At 27.6% G+C, this 23656-nt stretch overlaps 1 protein-coding gene across 1 annotated transcript; it reads right to left on the reverse strand.

Annotated features, from left to right (window-relative positions):
* Nucleotides 1–6237: 6237 nt before the first annotated feature.
* Nucleotides 6238–9714, reverse strand: LOC100784068 (GPI-anchored protein LLG3). The gene is made up of 3 exons (XM_003526267.5): nucleotides 9388–9714; nucleotides 9212–9268; nucleotides 6238–6819 (listed from the first exon to the last, which is right to left on the reverse strand). Exons 1-3 carry the CDS (start codon nucleotides 9467–9469, stop codon nucleotides 6458–6460), a joined length of 501 nt encoding a protein of 166 aa, XP_003526315.1. The 5' UTR covers nucleotides 9470–9714; the 3' UTR covers nucleotides 6238–6457.
* Nucleotides 9715–23656: the final 13942 nt, after the last annotated feature.

Below are 23656 nucleotides of genomic sequence, written 5' to 3' on the forward strand. Positions count from 1 at the left end.
GGTAGTTTTTTTTTACTCGTGTTGTGAGTCGTGACTATTTCTTTGTGAAATCTATGAGAGACATGAAAAAAAATGCTTTAATTGATTTATTCATTCTTCCCTTGTTTTTTTCTTCTTGTCTATGGTTCTTGTTTATGGAGATTTTGATTTGTTCATATATTTATGTTTGTGTTTAGCAATTGTTCCTTCTTTGATTCGGTAAAAACATGTTGGGGACCTGTCCCAGGCAGCTTGTGTAGATGGTGATTGATTTGGTGTTGAGGGGGCCACATGTAGTATATTCGGTGCATCATTTGATAAATGCGTTATTTTTTACACTTTGCATGGAGAAGAATAAAAAGAGAAGTTTTGAGATTTTAATTTGATCTTGAATTTGCTGTTAAAATAATTGTTAATTTAAGCGTTAATTATGTTTTCGTCTTCAATTTTCTTACAAATTTTAAATTTAGAACTTAAACAATTTTATTTTTTTTTTACTTTAAAGTCCATTTTTTTTCTCTATTAACAATTTTAGTTTTTATTGTTAAGTTACAACATGTGGATAAAATCAAATTGAACCAAATCTTATGCAAGCTGTCAAACCGATAAATAAAAAAATTGAAAATCACTTAAACAAAAAATTGCAAAAGTAAAAAAATCATATAATTTTTGTAGTTTAATTTGATTTTGTTATCAAAATTGAATCATCACATATTATAATTATATTGGTTGGTTTTATTTAATGAATGTTTAACATTATGTAATTAGTATTATTATAAATTTATAATGGTTATCTCAAAAAAAGTAAATTATAATGGTTATACTATGTGATTTATAATGTATTTCTTTTTATAATAAGCTTGTAATATTTGATTTTTGTTGTCATAATTAATAATAAGTATTAAATAATTTTATATATTTTTTGTTTTACAATCAAGATATATATTTTACTTCTAGAAGTAGTTTGATTGGACAATCACAATTTTTTTAGTAGATTGTGTTTTTAGCCATTTATTCAAATTAGTTGATGAATGATTAAAAATAAAGTTTACAAAATGAAAAAAATTACATGAGGACTAAAACTATTAACAGAAAAAAATATAGGATCAATTTTGGTTATGTTATTGCATTAAATATTTGAAGAAAAAAACTTTTTTATCTATAGTAATCTTATTTAGTTTAAACATGATTGTCTCTAGGAGAGGATATACACATTCTAAAAAATAAAAATGCTAAAAATTATATTTAGGGACTAAAAGTCAGATTATAAAAGGCTTAGGAATTAAACACATAATTAATCCTTAATCTAGTCTTTATTATTGCAAAAAAGTAAACTTAAAATATGTTGGTTTTTTTTTTATAGGAATTATGTTATAGTGTAAAATAGGCTATATAAAAAAGGACCCGAGGTATTATTAAATTAGTCTATATATTTTTTTATGTTTGGTAAATATAATTAATTTATTCTTTAACTTCAATGTATCTGTGAGTATGTAAATCAATAAGTATGAGATTATTCCAATTTAATTAGGAATTGCGTGTTTAACTTGATAATTTATCACAATTTAAATAGAAGTTAAACAAGAAAGATTAATTAGATAAGAAAACATCTAAGATTCAAAGTTGTTTAGACAAAATCAATAGACAAAAACCTTCTAGGATTGAGTGTTTGTACAATAATTTTCTAATGACCTCTTTGCCTAAGTGGTCTTATTAATTCTTTTTAAAGGTAACTTCTATTTCATGATACAAAGATATATTTAATTAAATTGACTTATATTTTCATGATAATTATGTTCAGTTATATTTTTTACGTTATTCTTTAATTTAATTGTTTAGACAAGAAAGATTAATTTTCTAGGATTAAGTGTTTGTATAATAATTTTCTAATGACCTAATTTCTTTGCCTAAGTGATCTTATTAGTTCTCTTTAAAGGTAACTTCTATTTCGTGATACAAAAATATATTTAATTAAATTAGCTTATATTTTCATGATAATTATGTTCAGTTATATTCTTTACGTTATTTTTTAATTTAATTGTTTTTTGAAGGATAAATTTTTTTTTTGTGATTTAAAGTCCAAATTTTTTACCTATGGATTCAATGTCTAGGTTTACTTTGGACTTTTTCCTACATGTTTAAGGTCATGAATAACGCTTATAAAGTGTTCATATGAATAATCAATAAAAAAAATCAAGAGAACACATCACACACAAAGACAAATAATTTTAACAATCATTATTCAATCAGGGGCTACCTCAATCATAGAAAAAGATGTTTAATCACACATTGTCATGGAGAAAATACCAAAAAGAGATAAAGAAAATTGAATCAGGAATAGGAATAAAAAAAGAGAATTGTCCAATCTTCAATCCTATGCCATCACAAAAGTATCAAGTTTGAAACCTCTAAACCTAACCTAAAAGAGGTTTTTTAAATGTTTTGGGCAGCTAGCAGTTCAAACCAACTAAAAAGCAAATAAAAAATCACAAAAATAGAAGTCTGGTTGAACTCACCCCTTTGCAGGATCACACCCTTGTGATATTCTCGTAGTGTAATAAAAACATCTTATTTTCACTCTTCAAACTCCAAATGCTCTCATTCTTTCTAAAAACATTGAAACATGAAGTGAAAACAAGGAAAATATCATAACAAGTCATTGAATGAAAAAATCAATGAAAACACATGAAATCTCACACTAATAAAGCATAAGAGAAATGTATGATGTATGTAAACCTAATTAACTATGACATGAGATGCAATGCATCAAACAACCCTAAACTCAAAGATTTATCTATCGTCAAGCAATCAATGTAACACACAAATAAACCTTGCATAATCCATCAAATTTGAGCCCAAAATAGTAGAAGTACAAGTAACAAATTAGAAATTTAGCATATAAATAACCTCAAATAAGTGCAATTAGAACATAGCAATGACCACCCCATAGACAAAACTTACATATAAATTTTGTCCTTTTTTCAAATCCGAGCTAACGTAACAATGACCACACCTTAGACATGAATATTCTGGAATAACCAAAAGTACTAGACAACATTCCCCACTACAACTTAACTTTTTTCACTAGTCTATATATGAAAGTTTAGGATCAACTGGGATCAAGGATACATGACAATCTAATCCTAATTAAGATAGAGTGATAATCACAAACTTGGATCAGGGTAATCTCGCCCAAGTTAAATGAGTACGTACAATTATTTGTAGATAACTCCAATAATCCTGAACTAATCAAAATTACATCAACATTAATTGACAGGATTTGCGTTTCTTGAATATGCCAACTATATATTGTTGATTACAGCTTGATCTTAACTATCAAATGCAGTACGGTTTGTTTCCCCACAATACATGATGTTTGAAGAAGGCACCGAAAAATTGAAATTTCGAAAAACTAGTCCTTGACTTTTATACTATTTACCACCTTGTATTAATCACCTTTAGTCATGTATGCTAATTTTGTCCATTAGCATAAAGCATATGACTAAATGAGCATTCGATGGGAATGCGATGTTGCTTCAATTCCTAGTCACCGAAAATATGATGTCCGATAGATTTAACATAAAGGTTGGAATCATACACAAAATTGTCATGGAAGGTGAAACATCCTTAGAGAATCTTATAAACATGTTGGTTAAGGTTTGGACTAGGCCAATAATAGAATTATATATAGAAACTGTTAGATAAAGGTTCTTCAACGGCCAATTTAATCTCCATGGAAACTAATGGCCACGAGAAGCTAGTACACTTGATAATGGTGTGGATGGCTGAGTGACTTATTGTCCAAAAGCTACCCAGCTCCATTATATATCAATTATTGATGTGAAATTCTTTTAGAGTATGTTTGGATAGAAAATTTTAACTGAGAAAATAATTTATCAGAGAATTTGAATTTCTGTAGTTTAGAATTAATTATTTGGATGGTTTTTTTGAAAAAATTTTGAAATTTTAAAACAGAATTTTAAACAACTAAAAATCTGGAATTTCAATTTCCTTCTAAAAGGTGAGAAATTGAAATTCTCTTCTTACAGTCTTTTTCAAGAAATACCATATGAGATTGTGGAACATCGATCGGGTCTGAGCATAGAGGAACATATATAACTAGCACACCAATCATATCTTTTCTTTTTTTTTCATTCATTTTTTTCACCCTCATAATTTTTTTTTATCCAAACATAAAATTTTAAAAATAAAAGAATTTCAATTAAAATATTTGAAATTTTTAGAATTTAAAATTTCTTAGAATTTTAAATTTCTCCGTCCAAACACACTCTTAATTCTTAGAAAATTGAAATTAACATTTCAAGAAAAAAGGTAAAATGTAATTTTGATAGTTTTAATAGAAGGATAAGCATCAAGACTCGAGTAAATGTATAGTTGATTTGAGTGATAAGTTTGATAGAAGTTTAGAAGTAAAAGTTTCCATAAAAAAAAGTTTAAAAGTGACACTTTTTTTTGTTGAGATTTTCTAGATGTCATTTTCTCCCGATAAAAAAAAAGTTTCGAGTAACGATTGAAATTAGCTAACAATAACAATCACTATCTTGATTTCCACGCGTGTTCTGAAATTTGCAATTTTTATCATACTTGAACCCATGAAGGCACTAGTGTGGACGAACAATTAAACATCTACACTACCTAATACATTTAGTAAGTAGTATAACAAAACTATTAGTCTATTATATATAAGTTGTTAAGGGAGCTCTAGAGTATATAAATGTGAGCAGAATTCTAAAATAAGTTGTCATTTGATATATATTTATTTCAGTATAAGAAACAAAATTCAATATTTTAAAATCAACATATTTATTAAATAATGTTAAGTATTTAAAATAATTTAACCTTATTTAAATTTAATTAGTATGTTCTAATTATTAATATACTAAATTGTTGTGTAACCTACATATTGCATACCCAAATTGAAGAAAAGAAAATAATAAAGAATTACTGTAGTCATGCAGAGTTAGCAAATAGACATTAAAATATAGCTGAAATGATCTATGTCTGCCGCCAAACATTCTGAATTAAGCCAAATACACAGATCCTCCATCCTTAGTCATCACCAATTCTCAATAATTGATGGAGATGAATTAAAAGTCTAATTACAGTTGATTGAATAAAATGCGAGTAAAATAAGTTCTTTTTTATAATACAAATTCAAGATCAAAACTTTAAAACTCACAGTGATAAAATTATTTATCAATCATATCATATTAGTAATTATGGCTGCATGTTTCTTCTTCTTGTTTTTTTCCTATTAATTAGTGTTCAAATTGTTTATTTATTTTGCTGAACTAGTCATCATCGAATATTAAATCTCCTTGCAACTGTGTTCATTCAAAGCTATCGTTTTAAGACAAATTTAATACTACATTTGGGTCAAATTAGACGATGAACACGAGAGTGAGATGAATATTTGTATTTCAGACCACTAATTTTCCAAGTGGTAACCCCACTTTCCTTTCACTTTGCATTCTATAATGCTCACGTATGCTATATCAGGGCATCAGCAACTGACAAATTGTAACCCCACCTTAAATCAACTTCCCCTTTTATGAAGGTGATGCTACTCATGCGCAAATGAATTTTTTATTCAATAAATTACTGATATATACCACTAATTTTTTTTTACTCTCTCATAATAGTTTAAGTTTTCAGAGGAATTTATCTGTTACATAAGCTTTTAAAATAGAAGGGTAATGATACAAATATTATTAAAGCTGAAATTCAGACAAGTCATTTATAATTGTGATTTGTCACTGTCCGTCAAAGTAAAAAAAGAAAGGAAAAAGAAAGGCAAATAGGAACTCTAGTTCTTTTACACTTGTAGAAAAAGAAAGGCAAATAGGAACTCTAGTCCTTTTACACTTGTAGTTTAGTCCTTAAATTCACTTAGGTATATGACTTAGTGTTTAAATTGATAAAAATGTTTAAATAATCCTTTGAACAAACTAATTGATAAGATTTGTTTTTTTGAGATTAAATATATTTTTCTTGAGAGATAATCTTACTTAAATTAGAAAAGATTATTACAGGTGACAAAAATTTTCTTTTTATGTATAATCGATGAGATTATAAAAGGACTAACCTGACAAGAATTTATAAAGATAAGGAGTAACTTGTATATATAAATAAACTCAATGCTGATAAACTGATTAAAATAATTTTATGAACAAATTTTTACTTACTTTTCCTTGTAAAGAAAAATGTTCAAGGAAGATTTAGAGTGCAGGGCAGAAAATCACATTTTGCACTTTGTATCTATGAAGGGAAAAAAAAAACAAAATAATGAAAGTGTAAATGATATACTTTTCTTGGCAATCCTGATCAGATCATATAAATTCGAGCATCATTTCACGTAAAGGGTGGATACAGGATTCTCACCCCAAATATCTTGGAAAGAGTGTTCAATTAATACAAGAGGGTACTTTTTCTTCAGTTTGTTCACATTTTCATCCTTTCAGAACAAGTGGAACAAGAATCCCAGGAAAGCAGAAATGGTAGCAAGTGAGAAAAAGTGAGGAGGAGCAGCCACATGAATGGTGTTGGAAGAAGTGTTGGTTGGTGTAACTTGGCTGCAATCAAGACCTTGGTTCCCTTCTTTGCACTGATTGGCAAATAGGCCAGGAGGGTATTTGCCATAGATGTTGATGTAGCTAAACATAACTGTGGCGCAATCAGTTGTCATGTCATTGACCTCATTTGAAAAAGGGCAAGCAAATTGCTTGAAAGCCTCACAGCACACTTTGGGTGGGTACTGGGGTCCCTTGCATTGGCTTGTGAGGACAGTGTAGTTCTTGTTCTCAAATTCAACTCCACAAGCTGCACACAAGTTCTCACTTTATTAGCTCAATCTTAAAAAAATTAGAGGAGATGGGGTTATAAGGTTCACTTTGATGGTTGAAGGAAGAAGGGGAAGAGAGATATGAATTCCAATCCCTTCCAATTATAAATTAATAATTAATATTTATCGATAAAAAAATAAACAAGATATTTCATATTGAAAGAAAAAAAAATTGAAAAAAAAGTTATTATCAAATTCTATAACTGTTTTACTAAGGTATTGTTTTTTTTAGTTGAAATTTATATAGATTTTATTACTTTGAAAATGAGACCAAGAAATTAAAACCCACATATTTAGTGAAATCTAGGATTTTACCCAATAAGAGAGTGAGTATTGAAATGGGAGTAAGAGTAACAGAACATGTGTTACTAACACTCCTAAAAAGAAAATATAATTTTTAGTTAATAAGCCCATTCTCTCGCTTCCTTTGACTAAAAATCCTTATAAACAAAAGCTATAATGAGATTAACCTTTTAGGAATGGTTGGGTGAAAACCTCTCCAAAACAACTATTTCATTATTCAAATTCCAAAACTGTTTTCTTCTTTAGTTTGATATGTTTTGGTTGGTGAACTACTATAAAATGAAAGCAACAAAGTGTTTTAATTTAAAATGAAGATGAAAGACAAACTAAATATACTACCGTAAAGTTCAAAACTTTTCCATAATTCCATTACAACATTGGAAAAGATTAAAGAGGATTATAAAAGTTTGCGTGGCTAATGGGTTCAGACTTCAGAGTGCACACAAGTATATCTATTCTGATAAAGAGGATTTCCCTATTTTGATAAAGACATTCTCATTAGTGGCAAAGCATTACTATGACATAGGTGAGTCATGCCTCCACTAAAACTTTTCTACTTTCTTAGTCATCAGTGAATAAGTAAATGACACCCTCAAATGTAAGTTATAAGCCTACTTTTTTCCAAAAGGAAAAATACTGATGTTTGTCTGTATTTTTATTGGTAAAATTTGCACTTCTCAGTGCTTACAAAACTCGGATTCATTTGCCTAGATATAGATTACAAGAAAATTTGTGTTATTAATAAGTGGAGGTGCTATCTCGAGACGAGAGTAATTAGAAAACTAAGTAACTAACAATTAATTATTGCTCATAAAAAAAATTTCAAGAGTAACTACTAACTAGACAATGTTTAGATAAAATTTTCTATAAGTACTTAGCCGTAAAAGAAGGAATTTTAAAAAAGTAAAACGAATTAAACTTTTTTTATAAGTTAACATTATGTATTCCAATTTTATAGAAACTCTAGTTTGACTTCTCTATAAGCTAAAATACATAAATTGATTTTAATGTATAAAAAAAAGTTTATTTATTTTATATTTTATTTTTTTATAAATATTTATAGAAAAATTTATTCAAACATGATGTTTATGAAATATTTTCTACTATAAGATATAGTTTAATTTTGTTAAATCTATTTTAAGGTAAGGATTCCTCAAAAGAGAAGAAAAACTTAAGGAGGAAAAAGGGAAGAGTTATTGAAAAGATAAGGATAGGAAGAGGGCAAGTTAAAGTTATAAAAAAAAACTATTGACACAGAGCTGGGAATTAACATTGAGTAATTCAAAGGACTAATCTCCCTGTTTTTGGTTACCTATCACCATCCAACCTTTGCATAACCCATTGTCTTCTAGCAAGGGGTCATTTTTTGGGACAACAGTTCTATAATTTTTCTTATGTACAATTTTATATGGAAAGGATGAGAAATAACATGAAAGATTACTATTATTTTTTTGCAAATAATATGCTTATGAAGATTTGGAATATCACCCTCAATACTTTGGAAAATAATCAATATCAGAGTAGGTGGAGTTTCTGAGAAGAACCTAATAAATTTCCACATACTTTAAGCATATAATCTTCTTATTCCCCATAGATGCAAAATTTTGTTTTCACTTGGAATGAACAATAAAATCAGGACCAAAAGAATTAACCTGATTTTAGGTCTTTGTACCTATTTGAAATATCATTAAGAAATAAAGAATCACATTTAGAAAGAGGAAATTATGAGCCTATTTGGGGGGTGTGTCCGTTACACACGTCTCTCCCTCATTCACATGAAAATTAGGATTTGTCAATTCTACAAAATGGAAAGAGAAAGTGTATATGCATGTTGAATAATAATAATCAAACATGCACCGTAAGTATATAACTATTAACTTCTTAAAATCATATTGTGAAAAATCATGTGGGCACAGAATCAAACAAGCTATTGGTTACATCATGATTTCCACATTAGAATTGAAAGGAAATCTATTAAAGATGTATAAACACAACAAATATTTCAGGGTACATGTATTAAGCTAAAGCTAGAAATAAAAAGAGAAAGGAGGCAGAACAAAATGTTACCTTTCTTAGCCTGTAGGAGGGCACGGCCAGTGGATGCCCCAGACTCAAATATGTCATCTGTGTTAACACAAAGAATCAATCACATTATGCCAATCTTAACAAATATGAATATGCACCCATATTTAAAATAAAATGTGACACATAAAAGGGTTGCAACTTAAAGAAAACTAATGTACCAGAAAGAAATGGGGCAGAGGAGACCAATGTGGCTAGTAGGAAAAAATAGAGAATGGAAGAGAAGAAGGCGTTTGAACCCATTTTCTCTTTCACTCTCACCCTTTTGATTTCAAAATTTTCTTTGAGGAGTGTGCTTCTTTTGTTTTCTGTTTTTGGAGAGACGAAGAAGAGAGAAGGAAGGCACTGACATTGCAGGAATTGTGGTGGAAATCAAGCATGTGTTGTCAGGCTGGCAAAGTTCCAATGGCTCTCCGTAAGTTTTCCCTTGGATTTGGTAGTTATTGGTAGTTTTATAAATTGTTACTTCCCTCTATATATAGTTATATAATATTCCCTATGTTTACTATAATTGGAAAGGAGGAGGAAATTATCATCATCATTTTAACTTAATGGCATAGTGTATAACTCAAAAAACACATTAAGATCATAAACAACTCTTTTTTTTTTTAAAGTATTTTCTTGCGTTATAATTTTCGGTCAGTTTTAACTTTGTTTTTGAAGTTTACGAAGAAATAACCACAGAACGCAAAGATCAACTTATGCAAGGATGTTTCCATTTGATTTAATTATGGGGATACTTGTGGTAAAAAAGTTACAAAGAAGTACAATTTCTACCACTTGTTAATGTTATTGTTTTTTTAAGCAAATGGATGACATGCAGAGGCATCACAATAGTAGAGTGATCCCAGTCAGGTTGGCACCCCATGCATCATTTGCAGCACGCCAAAGAAGAGAGATATAAAAAATCAAGGGACATAAACCAAACCAATGAGAACCACAATTATTTAAACCAAAGAGAGATATAGTTTTGGATGCATATTCTATTTCTATTTAATTCTAGTGAAACAAAAGAAGGGATTGAATCCCACCAACAAACCCATTAAGATATGAGGCATGAGAAACAAGCATATATGTACAAGTGTGGCCTTCTCAAAAGATATGTTCAACTAAAAACTATATTTTCTTTGTAATTTTTATGCAATTAATTCATCTATTTCTCAACTTCCAAGGGACTAAACCTATATTTTTAAAAGTTTGTTAATAATATTACTATTCATAATTTGTATTCTAATTTGAAATCCTAACAATTTCACTATGAATAACTGTGCATTCTGTAATTTAGTTTTCCCGGTCAGTGTTCAAATGGTAAATGCAAAAGCAATACATTTCAAATCATATAATTTTCTAATCTAATACTAGTAGTTAACATCTTTGCATAAATACTTCAGAAACGATGTAGCTAGGATGCTGCCAGTGGATTAACATTTATACCGCAAAAACAGAGTTCATGTTTTCTAATTTGCATGAAAGTAATATTACGCTGAATAAATCAAACACTCAAAACGCAGTGCCAAATGAGACATTGAATAATTATTCAATTAACTTAATTTCACTGAGTAATCTGACAAGACTCAATTGAACATAACCTTATGTTGTATTCAAAATCCTAACTCTTCAGCACGTGTATAATCTCTAGTATTACTTGTAAATCAAGAAAGACAAAACATCAATCAATATAATGTTAAAAAACCAAAAAAAATTTCCAGACCAGACCCATTTTCAACTGATTTTAGAAGTGTAAGGATAAAGGCACTTGATCATACTTTTTCCTGAATTAAGTTACAGAACCATTAAATTAAACCATGCACTGACATTATTAACAAAGATTAAAACGGTCCTTTCAGAAAACAAACAAACAAAGATTAAACGGTAAAAACAATAGATGCTTGAATATGACTAGAAAACTGACTATTTCAATAACAGGCACCCCGAATTGCTAAAGATTAGAAGACTTGCCAAATAGACAAATAGGGATGCTTAAACAGCCCAAATGGCCATTTCAACACCAATTGCTTTTCACAATAGTTTTTCAGTGTTGTATTGTCATAAGAAAATCATGCACTTAATGACTAGAAACATAAACTGCAAAATTGAGCTTTCTCTCTGATCTGAATCATCTGAGCCTTGCTGCTGTCTGTATGGCTGTGTGGGCTGTGTTCCAGATTCTTCCTGGCTTAGATTTTGCACACATGATTTTGGAACATTATTCTGTTAAAATTGAATTTGCAATTTTGCAGTAAAGTCATTTATATTTTGATCCTCGTAAATGTAAGTTTGTCCTAAATTAAATTTTGTATAAGATTCCTCACTCAATAAAAAAAAAATAATTCTTCATTCATGAGTCATGACTGTTTGTAATTTGATGATAGTATAAGTATGTATATTTAGTCTAGTTTTAAACTGATAAGTTAAATTGAAAACTTAGAAAATATGTTTAAATTAATCTTAACTGTAAACTTTGCATTCTTTAAAAAAAAAACTGTAAACTTTACATTGAAGTATATGTACGCTACTGAAAACTCATTTTTCGTGCAAAACAAACGGCATGAAGTGGGTATACAACATGGAAGGTGCGGCAAATATTGTTTGGTAGTTTTTTTTTTTTTTTATTCAAAAGTTTAGATGAGTTGGACGCGGAAGATTCACAAAATTAGAATAAATCAAAAAACTCAATTAATATTTATAGAAATACTTATAAATTATCCACTAACAAAATTTTATATCTACAATAAAAATTGAATCCATGTCCAAGTGTGATATAAATTGGTTTCTTTATCAACTAGATCAATCTTTGTTTACTATTTGTTTGATAGTTTAGTATGATACTCCTTCACACTCAAAACGAAGTTAGTTATATTTGAGTAAAATTTGGAGATGAAAAACATTTTTCATTTCTCAATACTAAAAGTAAGATTAAAGTCAGCAACTTATTATCCAAGCAAGTTATTCACTTTGACGGGATAAAACATTCTACACCTCCAGAATTACTTCTTTCACCTTCTTTATATTTTAGATTGCACTTTCCAGAATTCTATGGAGGAGCAGGAAACAACACTCCACTTGATACTGTGCCCTGTTAAAATAATAACCTACGAAAGGACGAGAGGTCATGATGTTGTGGCCCATTTGTTTTTTGTTCAATGTGGTTGGGCTTATAACCTTTATATTGTGCTAGCAAGCTATTCACTTGATAGACGAAAAACAGATTGTCAAATTGGGGAAGAAAATTCCTTGAAGTTAATTGAATAATTTGGTCATGATGGGAATGCTTATAGGTGCGAAAAATCTAAAATTTGAAATAATATTTAAATAAATTTATTATTAGGCATTTTATTATTATTTTAGTACATCTTAGGTTTCTTATTATAGAGTTTGAAATAAAAAATAAGGTGCATGCATATTAAGAATTGAATTTTTATTATTAATGTTTAGGTGACTTAAATGTAAAGTAGAAGATTGCATTTTACTATGAATCTTAATTGAATGGGTGCATTGAAAGTTATTTTTGTTTCAACTTCCAAAAGAGTTTATTTATTATAGTTGGTGACAATCTTCACTCTAAATAAAAAAGATAATTAATGGAAAAACACAATACATGAAGAGAGTGTGTGTGAGAAGAGAGATTATGAAACGAAGTCACTTTGTTGAGAAAAAAATATCTTTTTGTGAGAGTGTTATTATTTCTTGTAATCCTTCAATGAGAGAAAAGTATCTTTCTGTTATTATTTCTTATAACCCTTGAATGAGGTACTCGAATTTGTAGAGTGATACACTATTTAGGATGAGTTATTATCTTATAATTATTTTTATGATAGTAAAATACTTTTTGAATTGATTCTGTAAACATAGGCAAGAGGTGCCGAATCACATTAAATTCTTATGTTTGTTATTATTTTTCTTACGATATAATCTTTGTTGTGTTTTCACTATTCTTCTTTATAAGTGTGGATAATTTTATTTATGAGAGCTTTGATTTTCCGACACTTATTAGCTCTATTTATGTATATTTCTCACTACAAAAATGATGGAGAATGACGATCCTTCAAAATTCAAACATCCAACAAAACGAAGTTGATTTATTGAAAACCAGTAATGTCATACACTCATACGTACACAGGGCACTTGAAACGTACACTACACCTACGTTGAAACTAGATACACAGTAATGTCATAATTTTATAGTTTTTAATAAACCTCAACCAATAATTAATAAAAATGTGGTAGAAATAATGTTTTAAAGAATGTGTTATTACTTATTAATATATACTACTAAAAAATAAGAGACATTAGTCATTAGTAGACTGAAAATGGCAAGAGATATGTACTTATTGACCATAAAGCTCTCGCTAGTATTAACCATTAATTAATTAGCAAGTCTTATTTGTGCAAGATATATGTAATTGAAAGCAACCACTTGTCATGCATGAGAAAAAAAAAACATCTATTCCATTCCTCAATTTCTCAATATACGATAAAGTTTTTGCAGAAGGAAATTAACAACGTTTAAAGAAAATGCATGGAGCATGCATAGAAGAATGAACTATACATCGGTATCATCCATCCACTTGCGTGCTTATGTAGAACTCTTATTTTATGCATTTGTCTGTTCTAGCAGAGTGCTATATATATACTCCCCTTTGTTGTTATCAAGAAAAAAAACAAGATACTTCTTGCCATTGTCTTGGTCTCGCTGACACTAACATGTCATTCGAACAACGAGGTAAGTTTAAATTTTAACGTTGCGTGGGAAAATAAATTTAAGCTTAACAGTTGACGAGTAAAAAGGCTTAAAAATCTCAGACTTCACTATCTACTTTTTTTTCCCCTCCATTTTTCTACTTGACTAAAGACTCAAATGACAAAATTCATCTTCTCTCACTTATTTAAATGGAGAATGATCACATTTGGGACAGAAAGAGATTCATTTGAGAGGAAAGAACACCTACAAAAATATTGAAAGAGTAAGGATTCATTGTGATTTTTGCACTCACCCAAGAATGTCTTTTAGATTATAACTGTGGATTCGTTCACCGTTGGATCAGGTTGATTTCTGGATAGTAACTTCTACACACGTGATACTTCAAATTATTTAGTTAGATTGTCAAAAAGATAGAGAGATATATGTTTCACATTTTTTACTAAATATTTTGAGATTTCATCTTCTTGTCTCTATGATAAGCATTGGGGTCTGTTTTGATTTAGTTGTTTGTAGCACGTTTTAGTGCACTTGTTAGAAACTCTCTTATATCTTTATTGATTATAGTAAATTTATTTCTTTGATCTGGATGACGCGTGATTTTTATCCTTATATTAAGAGATTTTTCTCGTTAAACAAATTGTGTCTTTTGTGTATTTTTTCTTAATTTCTATTTTACATTCTATTTTTATTGATGTTTCTTACATGTTCCGGTAAGTTTTTAAAAAATTTATTTTTGTTGCATATTATTTTATTATCAAATTTATTATTATGTTGACTTGTTTTCCCATCATTCACCTCAATCAAGGATTGTTATATACTCCCCCAGTATATGCACCGAATAATGCTACCATATACTAGTAGGTATCATAGAGAGTATTAATTAAGTGTTTAGTAAATAGTAGAGTACCTAAAAATATTGTTACTCCTACATGTATAATTACTCTTAACTTAAACAAACTTTGTCGTTGTCTTGGCCTTGCTGTCACAAAACGGTACCTCGTCATGACAAATACGAGGTGAGTTTAAATTTTATCATTGTCGACATCTTCCAATCTTATAGTAATTAAGATGAATGTGTGGGAAAAGAAATTTAGGATTTAAGCATAACTGTTCACGAGTGAAAAGGTTCGAAAATCTGACTTCACATCAACCAACGATTATTATATAATCCTATGTACCGAATAATACTACCATAAATACTTACGTTCACACACAACATCGTATATGACAATGGTACATGCGAAGTAATTATTTAATTAATTCATTGGTAAAATAATTTCTTTGACAACATTAGTAAAATAATTCCAAGACACATGTACCATCATTTCCTTAATTAACGGTCTTCATGTATTGATTACGAATTCACAATTCACAACCTTAATCTTTCTGAGTTTATTGCATTTGATTTAGGTGTTAATTAATCAATTAGTATTACCTAGCTAAATTGTCATGAATCATGATCATTTGCAAATTCCCATCGAATCAGATGACTCAAGCTGGAGACAAAGATGCAACAGGAGGATGGAGGAACTGAAGAACACACAATTCTCAAGTCAAGATGCAGCTTCTTCTTCACATCCGGTAAGACTATTATTGCATAAGGAACTTGTTGGAAAAGTTATGGTTCATGAGTTGTATAAAGCTGTTGAAAATGGGAATTAATGTGGATAACTTTGTAGAGGTGTTGAATCAACAATGCAGAGAAAGGAAACTATCTTTGTCTGATATTTTTTATCAATTCACAGGAGCAAGTGATTCATTGCTTCACTTAGCAGCATATCATAAGAAAGAACATATTGCAGCGTTGATTTGTGATCACTTTCCTAAGCTTCTTATTAGGAGAAACGTAAGAGGAGATACACCACTTAATGTTGTTGCTGTGAGGTCTAAGAACTCTACTATAGTCAAGCTCATTCTCTCCCAATATGCCATAGAGAAGACAAAACATGATGATTAGATGAGAGAGAGAGAGAGATAACAAGAGAAACAAATGAACATGGGGAGGTTGATGTGATAGAAGAGATTTTTGGTGCAGATAATGATGTGGTCCATTGTTTGAACAAGTCAAAGCAATCACCACTGTATTTGGCAATTGTGAAGGGAAATAATGTGAAAATTCAGAATCTTCTATTGCAAATTCCATTCCCTGCAGATCTTCCACAGTGTCTTGGAAACTCTCCACTCCATGCAGCCATATTAGATCGGAAGCCTGGTAAATCCTGCTTCTTTAGACTAATTTTTTTTCACATTAATTAATGTATTTGTGGTATTTCAGTTAAACACTTACTTCACCTGAACCATCTTCAACAAAATGTGTAAGTATTATAAAACTTTTAATATAGTGTTTAATTTTTACCAATAAAAAAAATACTTACTTCTTAAGCTTTTAAAGTAGAGTTGGATATATCAAACATGAAATGACACAATCGATAGATAACATTTTCTATTTTCTCTATTTTCTTAGTACTTAAGGTGTTAATTTGAATAAAAAAGAAGTATTAAACCAAACAGAAAAAAAAAAACTTATAAATTATATTTTTTTCTCTATTTTCTTTCCCTCGCTTACTCTTCTAACAAACTCATTATAAAAGTTAAAATTCACTCCATGAATAAATATCTGGTTAATTTAGGGTAGAAAAATCTGGTACTGACCGTGGATAACATGTAATTAAGAGCAACCAAATCAGACTTGAATTTGGCCCAATAAAATATTGACTTTCAGGTTCATGTTTTATTCATTGAGATCTAAATCTCAATAATCTGATTTTGACTTTAATTTACTTATGGCACAAATTGCAACAATTTTTTACTACACTCCAGCAGACCCCAAACAGATACACAATGCTCAAATCAAAACAACAAATGTCAACGATAAGATTTAGAGTAAATTATACGGCCACATTTGAAGTTTCGTGTACACTATTTTTCCTATTTAACTTTTCAATGCTTTGCAAAACATTACGCTAACAATTTTCATATATTATTTCTCTTAATTATTTAAAAATTATTGTACTGTATTTTCTTGTAAGGAAGTTGCCGTAAAGTTTATAAAAATAAAAACAGTTTGTACAATTTCACAAAATATCAATGTAATTTTCTTTATCCATGAACAAATGGGGGAAAGAAGCAATGTGCTGTATGACAAGGACCTATATTGAGGATTAAGGGCCCCTCACCAGTGTCTTCTGGTATGTGTATATCATTCATATTTTTATATTTTGTATATACCATTTATATCTTTATCTATAACTAATACTTTATAGTATTCCAAGATTTCATGCAAATCTCATATCAAAGTATGAATATGTTAACCGATGTATTTATGCATTGTTATTTTTTGACGGTATATTTTGAACTTCACATCATATAGCGTAACAGCCATACTGCTGCAAACTATATACTATGTTTAATTTTATGAAGTAACTAGTACAAACAGAGAAGAAAAAAATTCACAGAAGTCATACTTTAATAGTAACATATAGAGAAATAGCAAAATCTTAAAATAAATTAAGTGTGAACACATGGCTAAAAAAATGGAGGCCGGATGGTTTTAATAAAACGATTGATTTTTTTAATAATTAATAAAACTATTGATAAGAGTCACCTTTTCCAATTTAGTGATTTAATTTAAAACTGGGAGCAAGTGTGGACAATATGCTCATTCTTTGATCCATATCAATTAAATTTAAAATTTTCAAATTAAAAAAAAAAAAACTAAGTGAATCAAATCAAATTATGGAACTTATGCTAAAGTTCCCTTTAATAAAGTTGTCAGTATTGGCCTTAAACGCGACCTAAGAAAAAGTTTTGGCCTAAAACAAAGCACATGTAAACAACAAAGTTACGCCTTTAATTTGTACTATATTAATTATATTATAAATATTAATGCCATATAAATATATTACACGTCTAGTTTTGGTTATTTATTTTATAGATTAAATGTATTTTTAATTCTTAAATTATGTCTGTTTTTGTTAAAAATGTTTCTTTTTGTTTCTTATGTTTAACAGAATAATGTAATGTTAGTTTTTTTCAGAGATTAAAAATACATATTTATCCACTATAATATATAAATATTAAAAATATTTTTTTTAAAATATATATATATATATATATATATATATATATATATATATATATATATATATATTCAATTGGTATTTTAGTTTGTGTATGTCATATAACAAATACTTATTTGTACATAATTAAAAAATTATAATAAATAAATATTTTTAACTATTTACGACAACAAAGTTTAAAATGCAACTCAAAATATATAAAAAATTAAAAACATTGACAAAATCTGTAATTAATATAAAATAAAATAAATATATAGTACACCTAAAAATTAAAATAAAAAATCATTCTTTTAAGTTGATATTTTAATGTATGATATAATAACGAATTCATCTATCACTCCAACATATTTCTAGCTAATCTATTATATTGGGAGCATAGTTCAAAAACTGGTCCAACTTTGTCGGTCAGATCGGTCCAATCAGGATCTGGTGGTATAATTGAATCGATTTTATTATTGGACCGATCATGGATCTAGTTCAGTATGACTCGGTCAGATTTGACCGATTTTTAAAACCCATATCGAGTTTTCGCGTAAAAAAAAAGTTACAAAATCGTCAAAATGATGCCGTTTTAAAAAAAAAAACCTAAAAAATCTCAACCCTTCTCTTCATCTGATTTCTCTCGACTAGTTATAACTGTAGGAAGCAAGAAGAAAGCCCCAACCAAAAGCTTCTCTAAGCGGTCAGCTAGTTTTTGGTCAAACAATGTTAACTTCCACTTCTAGCTACATTGTCTGAGTAGACCCCGTATGTGCCTAGATTTGGAGCCACATTTGTCTATTTGCTTTTCTTTTTAGTTATTAGTGTTAAGAAAGAAACGGCCACAGCAGACATTTGAACCAAACCTAAAACGCACAGCAAAACTGAAACTTAAACTCACCTAACACAAAAAAAATACTTGTTTTCTCTTTCACTCTTTCGAGACAAAACTGAAATAATTACTGCCATAATAATTATTCTGGTGGCAATTTGGTTACTTAATACCCATTTGAGTTATTCAAAAAAAATGGAGACTCCAGTTGAAGTGAAACCTACTAGTGTGTAAGTACTTGGATTGGACTCTTCAAATTTGATGAATTAAATTATTTTTTTCTGTCATGTCTTTGAATTTTAGTATTTAATGTCTTTTTGCTTAGCAATATATATATATATATATATATATATATATATATATATATATATATATATATGTTTTATTTTTCTCCCCTAATATTCAATCTCTTCATTGCAGTGCATCTGGATTCTTAGATGATGACTTGTATGAGACCTGCAAGGTGTGATCTTTTTCCCATTCTGGCATATTCTTGGTAAATTTCTTTTGAATTTTCAATAGGGTTAGTATTTTTAATTTATGTTACCACAATCTGTAGTCAAATAGGAGTTTCCATAATTTGTAGTTAACTTTTAATACTTTAATTATTATTTTGAATTTTAGAACATAAATAATTTTTTTAATAAAATAAAGTTAGTTATATATTTATATATTTATATATGATAAATACATATATAATTTTATATTTATTTAATATATATCAGATGAAGACCCACAAATTAGATTACTCGTATACTAAATCCACTATCTTCACAACTTTCATTACAGATAACAACAAGGCATATATTCAATAGTTATTTGGTGAAATAAAATATTGCGTGTCATCCTTATCCGGAAGAGTCTCATTATTTTGTGGGGTTTGTTTTTATTCTTATTTGTCCGCGGGAGTACAAAAGGTTCAAAACGACAGTAACTAATTACTAAATTTGGTAATGATTAAATTCTATTATAAGAACGTGTGTTTCAATTTTAACGTTAGTGGTACATAATTTATAAATATGTTTATAAGTACTCGGTGATCCCATATATATCCAAAATTTTGTTGAGTTTTTAAAATCTAACTTACCCAAATTTTCTCTCATAAAAATAACGATAGTCTTTGATTTATACTATGTGACAAATTATTTTAATTAATTTATACTTTTTTATCATTTGAAAACTTGTTAAACTTGTTTGAGTTTGATGTTTAGTAAACAAATTTTTTAAAGTAATTTTTAGTATTTTTTTTAGTAACTTTTAATTTTTTTGAAATGTTATTTAAAATAACATTTTTTAAAGTGCCAATTTTTATTAATTTTTAGTTTTTTATAATTTATTTTTTATCTTTAAAACATTTATTTAATTTTCTTATTATCCCATTTGAATATATTATTTATATCATTTTATATTTTTTGAATTACTTCAACAACTAATTTAATTATATTTAATAAAATATTTCAACTAGCTTCTAGTTTTTTTAACTAGCCAAAAAAATTTAATTGTTCCATACATAATTTTTTATAAACATATTTCAAAACGTTACTTTTTGAAGTAATATTCTTTTAAACGTTAGTTTCTACATTCTTAATTTTTTATATTTTCTTTTATTTTTAAAAATATATTTATTCATTTTTTTTATCTTTTTTAATTAATCATTATTTATTATTTTTCTATCATTTTATACTTTTTAATCACTTTAACAACATTTAATTTTATCAAATATTTATAATTTAACAAGTTAATTTTTCAACTTTAAACCACCCACTAATTTTTTTATTTCTAACTAATTTTTCAATTAATTTTCTCAAACATTAAACATTTATGTCTTAATAAATTACTTTAAAATTTACAGCTATCAATTATAATTTTTTAATTAATTTTATCTACCGTAACCATATTCCCATTGGTCATATCGACTTTTTTTTTTACCAAAATGTTGATAATTTCATTGGATGAGACGATTAAGGGGTCCAACGGTATTATCATGTTGACCTTACAATTTTCGAAATTTAGTGTAGACTCTAGAGGCGCGAGTAGTATCCCAATCTCTTTTAATGTAAGTGATTAATTGAGAGACAAAAAAAATCTTATGGGAAGAATTGCAACGTTGTATTTTTCCTAATTATATGATTAAATAATTAATTAAAATAAAGATGAAACTGAATTTTATTTATGTTATTTAATAGTTAACTGATGATATAATTAGTAAGTTTGCTGATGTGCAGTGTGTTTTGGATGAGTTTACGTTACATGTTTTTTGAATGAGCTTGGTTGATTATGTTATGTTTTGGATGAGTTGAGGCTCCTTATCTTGAGAGTAACATTTTTTTCCATCTTAGGATCTTTGGATGATAATTTTTTTAGTGTGGTGGTAGGTATTTTTCTTTTCTATTTCATCTTTTATCCCATATTATTCTCCCTCGGTTGAAAATCGTAATTAATATTTTAATTTATTAATAATTACAGTTTATAGGAACATAATATTTGATTTAGAGAAAACAAAATATTCTCTATTTATGTATAATTAATGTAATCAACATATATAAATGTGTATAAGTTGTTTATTTAGACACGCGATTTTATCAATAATAGTTAACACAAGTAATGACTTGTGTTTCTTAACCAAACCTTTCATATTTTTTAACAATACTCCTTTTGTTATTTAGTGTTAGGTATCATTATTTTGCATTTATACTTGTATTTTCCTCTCCATAATGGCTTCCTCTAGCCTTATCTTTTTCCTAGGTGCACTGATTTCTTCTTTAGTTTCAAGTTTAAATAATTTAGGTCTCCAACATTGATGGTTTGAATTAAGAACTAAAAAAAAATCCAAACTTTTCAGTAAGTCAAACAAAGTGTGGGATATGTCATATGCTTTGTTAGAATTTAATGTATATTATTTTATAATACAGGTTCTCATAAAATTCTTTGAGCGGAAAATTCTCCATCCATGGATCATATCTTAGGCAAGACTCTCTAAAGGTTGAGATTACCTTTTTAGAGTGCTTTACAACTCCAAAGCCTAAGAACAGATGCCCCTCCTATTCCTTCATTCACCAAGCATTTAAGAGGTCAGTATTCTCACATCTATAGGTTGAGAATATTAAGTTAAAACCTATAGAGCTACAAAATCCTTTATATATATATATATATAGCTTTACAGAGACTTAAAATTTTTTAATTAATAGTCTATGAACCTAATTGAAAAATATCAAATAAGTCATAAACCTACATATAAATTTAACTATTTTTTTGTCTTTGCAGAGTGAAAAAATCAAGTGGACATTTGTTTCTAGTTGAAACAAATACTTTCAAGGTATTGGAAATGAAAGAAATATTATGGTCAGAAATATCATTCATGTGAACATATTTGGTTGACATTGGTTATTTAAAAAAACTAAAGTTAAAAAGAAATGTAGAAAAATAAAGTGAGAAAGAGTAATTATTATAAAAAAAAATAATTCTCACAAAAAATACACAATATTTTATTTCATCATGGAAATAAGATATAAGGCAAGTATAAATAATTTATATTCTTAAAATATTTTTTCAAAACTTATACTTTTTTCATTCCTTTTTATTTGTCTTTTAAAAATTCTATGTAGAAATTAAAAAATAAAATAAATTTTCTTGATCCTAATAAAATAATTATGAGAGGGTTTCTATTTTATTTTTTTTATTTTTATTTCTCATTAAATGTATATGTAAATTAATTAAATATCGGTTAAAATTAAGAATATAGTGTCAAGTTATTTAATCTTATATGTTGATTAAAATAATTATTTTAATAAAATAAATACTTTTTTATTTCTTGGTGTATTTGTCTAACTGTTTCTCTTTTAAAAAAATAATTTTATGTTTATTTTAAGAAATAAATCATATATATTTATTAAAAAAACGTTTTTAAAAATGTTTATTTTAAAATCATTTTTTTAAGTTTAACCAAACCGATCCATTATTAACAAAAAAAAGTTAATTGATTTTATTTTAAACTTTGAAAACAAAAAAAACCAAAAAATTCTAAAAATTTAACAATTACGAAAGAAGGAGTATCAAACACCAAAATGTGTTATTACTAAATTGGTTTTTCTAAAAATCTTTAATGATATTTGTTTTCACCAGTAAGTATTGAGATTTTTTATTCTCAATAAAATAAATAATAATAATTTTTTTAGAGAACAAATTAAAAAGAATACAGTAAAAAAATTTAAAGAACATTTTTAAGGTCGCATAATGATAATAAAATTTAAGATTAAATACTTTTTCATCCTCTAAAATATGTCTTGATTTTAGTTTCTCTAATTCTTCTTTTTATATTTTTCATTTTCTAATTTTAAAATACATCACTTTTAGTTTTATAAATAATTTAGACTTTAGATAATACTCTATAAAGAGATAAAAAGTGGTTTAGATACCAATCAAAAGTGGTACATTTTTTTAATGATAAGAGTGGTATATTTCAAAATTAGAAAAATTAAAATCAGACAATTTTTTATATTTTATAATTTATATTTTTTTTGAAAATAAAAACATATTGTGTTAAAAAAAACTTAGTTGAACAGTGATTTAAATTGAAGAGCATTTGATGAGCTGCATTAAGTATAATTAATGGCTTTTTCATAAATGAAGACAGCCAAAAGAATTAAGTATCATTAACTAATTGTTTTTTTTAAGCATATTGATGAAAAATTAATTTCTAATTTCATGCTTAAATAAGGTTTTGTCGAACAAAATTTTACTAATACCATAGATTATACGCAGATTAATTTCTAATTATGAACTAAAGACACTTTATTTTTACCTAATATTTTAGTTTGTTCATTGCACATAATAAATAT

Source organism: Glycine max, chromosome 6 (assembly GCF_000004515.6).
Source record: "Glycine max cultivar Williams 82 chromosome 6, Glycine_max_v4.0, whole genome shotgun sequence".
Lineage (NCBI taxonomy): Eukaryota > Viridiplantae > Streptophyta > Magnoliopsida > Fabales > Fabaceae > Glycine > Glycine max.

Bases quoted from the DNA above. Each gene is read 5' to 3' on its own strand.
- LOC100784068 (XM_003526267.5), bottom strand. From the start codon at position 9,469: ATGGGTTCAAACGCCTTCTTCTCTTCCATTCTCTATTTTTTCCTACTA. The intron at 9,269-9,387 runs GTACATTAGTTT...GTGTTAACACAG, and splicing joins CTCTGCCCCATTTCTTTCTG to ATGACATATTTGAGTCTGGG. The intron at 6,820-9,211 runs GTAACATTTTGT...ACTTGTGTGCAG, and splicing joins CCTCCTACAGGCTAAGAAAG to CTTGTGGAGTTGAATTTGAG.